The sequence below is a fragment of the Magnolia sinica genome, chromosome 13 (genome assembly GCF_029962835.1).
Source record: "Magnolia sinica isolate HGM2019 chromosome 13, MsV1, whole genome shotgun sequence".
Lineage (NCBI taxonomy): Eukaryota > Viridiplantae > Streptophyta > Magnoliopsida > Magnoliales > Magnoliaceae > Magnolia > Magnolia sinica.
Window position 1 is genome coordinate 27,299,775 of NC_080585.1, and position 7,330 is coordinate 27,307,104.

Here is a 7,330-nt window from a genome sequence, read left to right on the forward strand (position 1 = left end):
AACTCCAAATAGAGAATATGGTGTAATGGATTCAACTTTTCATTGAGAAATTGTATGGCGATTTGTGAAAGGAGATAACAAAGAGGTGAATCACAGCACTTATCCAGATCCCCAATCATTATGTGGGTCTGATTGTGAACATTTTCTGGAACGTAAATCCAGCCAACCCTCTCATTAGGTGGTTACACATGTATGTGGAATATGGGTAGTTAGAAAGTAAAACACAAATGTCCTGTATCGAATGTACAACATATGGCCCACCTGATCAGTGGATTAGCATGGCTTTTGGGGCAATGAATGTTCAATTTGAGTCCCAACTGGTACATGGCCCGGATCTTGCATGCTTTGCATGTGTGCCGTGATTCATATCTTCAATCTCTCACCACAAGAATCGCTTTTAATATCCTCTCTTTTTCCTCTTGACTGACTGAAAGATGCCCATACCTAGGCAAAAAACAGACTTGACTGCTCAATATACAATATTTAACTTTAGCCATTGTAACTAGGACGCTAACCCCAATTAGTTGGGATAGGGCTTTGATGATGACAATGACCCATTGTAACTAGAACAAACGCATATGTCTACATCTTTTGAGAATGGAGATGTCAACCAGCTAGTAATTGATAATGATGATATGGGAAAGGATCTGATGCTGTCCTCTTTCTTGTTCTGTTTAATAAAATTTCATTCTAGGATAAATAAATTTTAAAAAAAAATGTCACATCATATAGCCGTGTACTTATCACATCAGATAAAAGCCGCATAGACTTTTTGTGTTGTTACCTGGATCTGAGGGGTTTTGGTTCCCACCAGCAGAATTTGATGGCAAGGAATTAGTTGCACCAGCAGGCTGAGATTTACTCTCCATTGTAAGCATCTTCATAGATATTTTCCTTAGATAATCTGACTGTAAGAAAGAATAAATATAGAATACTTACGTCACCCAATTATCCTTGTTCATAATGAGGATTTAAAGAAATTAAGAGGAGAACTCTAAATGCTGATGACCATAAAAATATACTTTTCAACAACCATGCATAAATTGCAATATCATATTATGCATGGAAGCTTCAGATTGACTATAGCGTCTTCTAAGTAAAAGCATTGAAGCCACTTGCAGTTTTTAATATAATTGTCAGATTACAGAACTCAAACAGCAATGCAGGCTGCATTTAAAGAAAATAAGAAGGGGAGAAGAATGGATTTTGCGCACACCACAATTCAAAGGGTTGGTTTCATAAGGTTTTCTCCCTTTGCAAGAGAATAGTTACTCCCAAAACTCGCTCTTTTTTTTCTAATCTTCATTGCCCTATGGCATCTACAAAGACACACACACATATATATTAGACCAACTCAACTATTCTATATTAAGAAAAGGACCAAAATTATTACACATATGAACCTAAATCTCTCTCTTCCTTTTATTCTCTGATTCTTATCTCCATCTTGTCTTAGTAAGATCAGTGTTTTAAATAGCTACGCTATGTGGTGTGCAGTTTACACTACGTAGCATAGCATAGCTATAAAACTGCATAGCACATGAAAATAGCTTAAGCAGCATGTAGCCTATGCTACATGATAATTTGCATACACTACAAGCTATGTGGCTCGGAGTACAAGTTGTTTTTCACTACAATATTAAACCAATAAATGTTTTCAATGATTTGTTATATTTTTCTATTTTCAATAAAAGTTAGTTAATATTTTCAATACTTTTAGTAAAAATAATATAACCTTATTAAATCAGTTTCATTGCTCTTGGTTTACCTGTATACTTAATCATTACTCTTTCCTATTACTTTAGGTTGCATTTGATTGCACCAAATATCATGAAATTTTGTTAAATTTCATTATTAATCAGTCTAATTGGGTGTAGAATATCATGAAATTGGTGCAACCAAGCGCAACCTTCATTAAAAATCTACACACTACGTAGCTTACACCACATGCTTCAAAGGGGCGAAAACTACACTACACATTATTCGCTATTTAAAACACTGATTAAGATCTCCCACAATATTAATATATCTTACTAAAGATACCCCACTATAAGAGGAGGAAAATAATGCAGTTTTTTAAAGGCGAGCAGAAGAATGTATTTTGCACGTCTGACCAAAAAGAAAAAGAAAAAAATGAATGAATTTTGCACACATCACAACATAAAGGATTGATTTTATAGGGTTTTTTCCCGTTTGCAAGAAAATATTCTCCCAAACTCACGCTCTTTTTTATTCCAATCTCTATTGCCATACGATATCTACAAAGACATCATATAAAATCAATAGAGATATATATATATATATATATATATAGAGAGAGAGAGAGAGAGAGAGAGAGAGAGAGAGAGTCACAATTATTCTAAATTATGAAGAGAACCAAAAATACTATACATATTAGCCTAAATCTCTTCCTTCCTTTTAGTCTCTTACTCTTAACTGTAACTTAAAGATTCCCCGATATATATTAATATATCTTATTAAAAATATTCTAACACTCAAATCTCTCAAATAAAAATAATAATAATAACTTAACAACCCTTTAAAGATCCTTTTAAATATTGACTAAATAAAGACCTCAAAGAATCAAGCTAGAGCCATACAAAGGATACCAATCTCTTAAATTTTCTAAGCATAACTTAACATGTGAGGTCCACCAGACAGACTATAGGTTCCGCAAATTGGGCTTTGGGGGCCCACAAATTCATTAGACACTGCTTTTGATCTTTCATGCTTGCATTAGGCAGCATCATGATAAATAGATATCACAGAGAATCATGGTTAAAAGGAAAAGCCTAGTGAACAACAACTTCTACAAATTGGGTAGGAAAACAATTGAATAAAATATCCAACGAAAAGCATGGGCACCTAAGACAGCAAGGATCAGGTTTGGCACATCCTTAAGATTCAAATTCTCAAGATATAGAAATGACAAGAATTGGTTACTGATCATGAGGTTCTAACAATATCATGCAAACATATTTTACATCACAATATCACAAGTGGAATTCATTGTCACTTGCTAGGATCCGACGTAAGTTCTAACTAACTAAAAAAAAATCCATATTTTGAAATCTCATGAAATCTAGATTTAAAAGACCCATGGAAGGGGATCCTTTATTTGAGTATCCAAGTTAAATACTCAGTTTTATTTAGGACCTGATTCTCATTGATCATAATACCATATCATACATGATTTTTTCAAGGATTTCCACCTTGAAGGAGCTCAACCGAAGAATTTACTGATATTGAAGAGAATATTTAACGTAAGAGATAAATTACAACAGAAGGGGGGTTTTATGCATCAGTCGCCCCAGAAAAAGTTCCCCCAATACTCAGGGAGAAAAAAATGTTGGTTTTTTTTCCCGGGGGGGGGGGGAGAACCAAGAAGCACTGCAGAGAGAGAGAGTGCTAGCAAAAGATATTGTTGTCCAAATCCTTGGTGGGAGTAATCCAAAAAATATATAAGAACAATACAACATCTGCTCTTGCAATAAAACAATTGATTTTCATAAGCAAGGCAATCCTCCCTGCAACAAGTGAGGATTAACAGCTTATTTGCTTATTAAGAACCTTATCATGCATATAGACCCTTCCAGTGCCAATAAAACATAGACATTGATGGGCAGCATCTTGCGTATTCATACCCATCCAACAGGCTCAGTATTTGGATCCTCTAAATAGGGATATAATAGGAAGACTTTGATGAAAATTTTTAGTCTACAAGGTTCAATGGAAAAAAAAAAAAAAGGTTCAATGGAGAACAAGGAATGATTAATATATATATATATATATGAGTGAAAAGCACTTGAAATTTCAGCACTAGGAGACATCTAATCTAATTTCTGCTATTTGAAGGACACCATTACGATTTAAAAGACTCGGTGTTGGAACCATAGGTCCTTGACCCAAATGTGAAGCGAGTAGATTCATGATTATTGACATGGAATAGATTATCAACAAGATCCCAATTCCCAATTATGCCATGCACTGTTGTCAGGAAGACATTCAGCAATAATGGCAACCACTGTTTCTTTCCATTTCTTATGCAGAAGTACTTTGAGCCACCAATCCAATCCCTTCTTCTTCCCCATTAAAAATATAGTGTTTCATGCATTGACTAATATTCGAAGCTTGGAAAAAACATTATAGTTTTTTAAGTTTTCACTCTAGAGAAGAGTGCTAATTTCAAGGTTTGCCTCAGATCACAGCTACATAGGGAGCATAGATCTGAATATCGGTATTGTATCGGCTGATATGACCATATCGTATCCGTACTAGCACAAGACATTATGCGATAAGGGACCGTATCAGCCCGATACAAAAAACCTGGCCTGTATCGGCCTGTATCAGCCTGTATCGACTGATATAAGGTGTATCGACACCGATACGGGAGCTGATATGGGCCGATACACCTATAAAAGTCCAATTTTAAATTTTTATTTTCAAATTTTCTCCTCTTCTTTTTTTCATTTAAACCATAGAGGAAGCCTAAAAACTCATTTTAGGGTAGATCTTAGACCTATTTTGGGATCAAAACAAATTATTTAAATGGGATTCGACGAATTGAAGCGAAGTGGACCATTATGGGAAAAATCGAAAAGAATGATAAACCTTCACTTTCATTTTTATATTTATATCTTCTTCCTTTCTTTTCTTTTTTGTATTTCAATGTAATGGGCCCTAATTCACGAAATCATACTTGATTTGTGTTCAATTAGGCCTCATTTAGTTTACCTTCAACAAGTCAAACCGACAAACAACATTCTCATCAAAGAATGGTCTGATACACCATCATTGCATGTCCAAAATACCACACACACACACACACACACACACACATTCTTGAATATCTTATTATTATCTTTCTTTCTTGATATTTTCCTTAATTCTTTGGCTTAAAAAATCTTTTTTAGCGACATGGGCCGATATGGTCTAATACGGACCAATACCGATACAGATCAATTTTTGGCCAGGCTAATACGTCAAAACCATGATAGGGAACGAGGCCACTTAACTTTCTCAAGAAACGCATGAGGAAATGCCACTTGAAATAATTGACCTAACTAGAAAATATAGGCATGCAAACAAAGACTAGAATTGAATGTTTTATGAATGTCATGCCAATAAGATTATCAATTATTGAACATGGTGAACTACTGATTATTGACACAAGTGGTTCCCTAAAAATTGTTTAGCAGCTCAAACAGTTCAGATAAAAAAGTTGTTCCCAAAGGAATTGACTGTTTCAAGACTGCATATTGATTGAGTTCACATTCTATAGTAAATCAAGGAAATGAAAAGGTCAATGGGAACAGACCAACTTTTTCACATATTGAATGAACTAGAAATGGAAAACAGATGTTACCTGGCTCGTGGCAGCAGTATAAATTTTTTCCTCAAATCTTACAGCAATTTTTTGAAGCTCAACTAATCCCTCGGGTCCAGATATTGGTAAGTGCTTCTTTAAAGTTTCCATTCTATGCATGTGAAATGGCAAGAATTAGACACCACATTACAGCAAAAGTATCCAAATCAGCATGTTTTGCAATATAATCAACAGTCAAGGTAAATCAATATTTATTATAACAAAAGGAGGGGAAAGAAAAGCTCTAGCATACTCAACTTCTGGCAAAGAATAGTCTAGCTATGAGGTGTTCCAGTCCCCATCATATTTCGTTTCCACTCAATTCAATTCGAATCAACATATTATCTACTGTCTTATCCCTCAAATGGAACTTTAGATGCTTTCCTTGAGGGCATTGACCAATGTAGTCATCTCTAAGAAATAAGAGCTCATTACTGATTACACCCGATAATTCAATCTGTGGCATAAATTTCCTGAGTTTGTAGACTAAATTCGCTAAGTCTGCAAACTTGATACGTCCAATTCATGAGTTTGTAGACAAAATTCGCTAAGTTTGCAAACTCAATTCGTCCAATTCATGAATCCTATTATTCAATTCACAGAACTACTTGAAATCCTATTCAAACCCAAAAAATCTGCTCATATTGCAAGTTTATTGCATTGAATTAAGAAATTTGATGAGCCACAAATCAACACGTTCTATCTTAATCCATCAAATTAAGTTACATCAGCCAAAACAGAGTTGATAGAAGCACCCATTCATCTGCACCATGCAAACATGCATTCACAGAATCACAATGGAGCAGATGATAATACATTGATAGAGGAATTCAAGAAAGCAAAGGCTGAAGTAGGATGCAGGATTAGGCATTTGATAACGTTTCATTCCCAAAATCATCCTGATAAGTCAACCATGCGATTCCTCTCCCAAATCACATGGTGGGGCACAACCAACAAGGCTTGGGACCTTGTACGTGCCGGCACAGCAAGAGAGAGATCGACGCATTCCATTCGCCCAAAGAAATGACGACTTGAAGAACGAACAAAATTCTTCTTCAATCAATCATATGTAAAGAAAAGAAGAAAAGAAAAAAGAAAAGGCAGGCAATTACAGGCCGGAAAAGAAAGGTATACTCACATCTTATTGACGATCTTCTGTCGAGCATCAGGGGATAAAAGGGCCCGCCAATCTCCACCGTCCATGCCGTTGGATTCCCCTTGAGCAGCAGGTCTCCAATTATTCCCATCCATGGATTCCTGTACTCGTGTAAAATGTAAGAAATTTACGGGTGACTTTCTTATAGTTTGTGTTTGGGGGAGAAATGTTATAGGTAACAAAGTCTCAACCTGTAACTTTCTATCAGGTAAGATTGCAAGAAATGTAACAGAGGAATTAGGTGTTTTTCGAGTCACAGGTTTCTTTGTTACAGGCAACGGCTATCCATTTCGAATTTGGGAGAGGGTGGTGCAAACGCAGCTGCATTGAAAGTGCACCTACCTGCTCTGACCCAACGTCTCCTTCTCCCTCTCTCAGCGTCTCTCTCTCTCTCTCTCCCTCTCTCTCTCTCTGCTCTGGCAAGGGAAGCCCTAACCCTTATTGTTTTTCTTTTGTATTTTTTCCTCTCCGTTTTTTTAATCTTTTGCGTTAGTGCGGAACGGGGCTGTTTGGCAGGGCGGTTTCGGATGCGTGTATGTGAGGAAGCGGATTGGCTGGTGTACCACACAGCAGCTACATAGCTGTTGTAGGTACGTGTCATGCGAAGACGAGCACGTTCCTCGAGCTCCGAGTTGTACGAACGGTTCAAAGTTGGTCAAAGTTACATGGCCCCCAGTGATGGCAGCGGAGATAATGATTTTCACCGTTAAAAAATTAGTAGGGCCCACCATAGCGTTTATTTTCCATCCATCTATTCATAATGTCACAAAGACCTCAGTTAATAGGAAAAAAAATTGTATATTGATCCA

General features: G+C 36.3%; 1 protein-coding gene across 3 annotated transcripts in view; it reads right to left on the reverse strand.

Moving 5' to 3' along the window:
- The window catches only part of LOC131223352 (mediator of RNA polymerase II transcription subunit 15a), a 34,770-nt gene extending 27,768 nt beyond the window's left edge, over nt 1–7,002 (reverse strand). The window contains exons 1-4 of one of the 3 annotated variants that reach the window (XM_058218733.1): nt 6,864–7,002; nt 6,504–6,622; nt 5,366–5,477; nt 785–908 (exon numbers count right to left, since the gene is read on the reverse strand). In XM_058218733.1, the coding sequence (XP_058074716.1) occupies nt 785–908; nt 5,366–5,477; nt 6,504–6,616 (349 nt within the window). In that variant the 5' untranslated portion in view covers nt 6,617–6,622; nt 6,864–7,002. Of the gene's footprint in view, nt 1–261; nt 367–784; nt 909–5,365; nt 5,478–6,503; nt 6,828–6,863 lie in introns of those variants that run through there. The other 2 variants (XM_058218734.1, XM_058218735.1) reach the window with 2 other exon arrangements.
- Between the last annotated feature and the right edge of the window lie 328 nt (nt 7,003–7,330).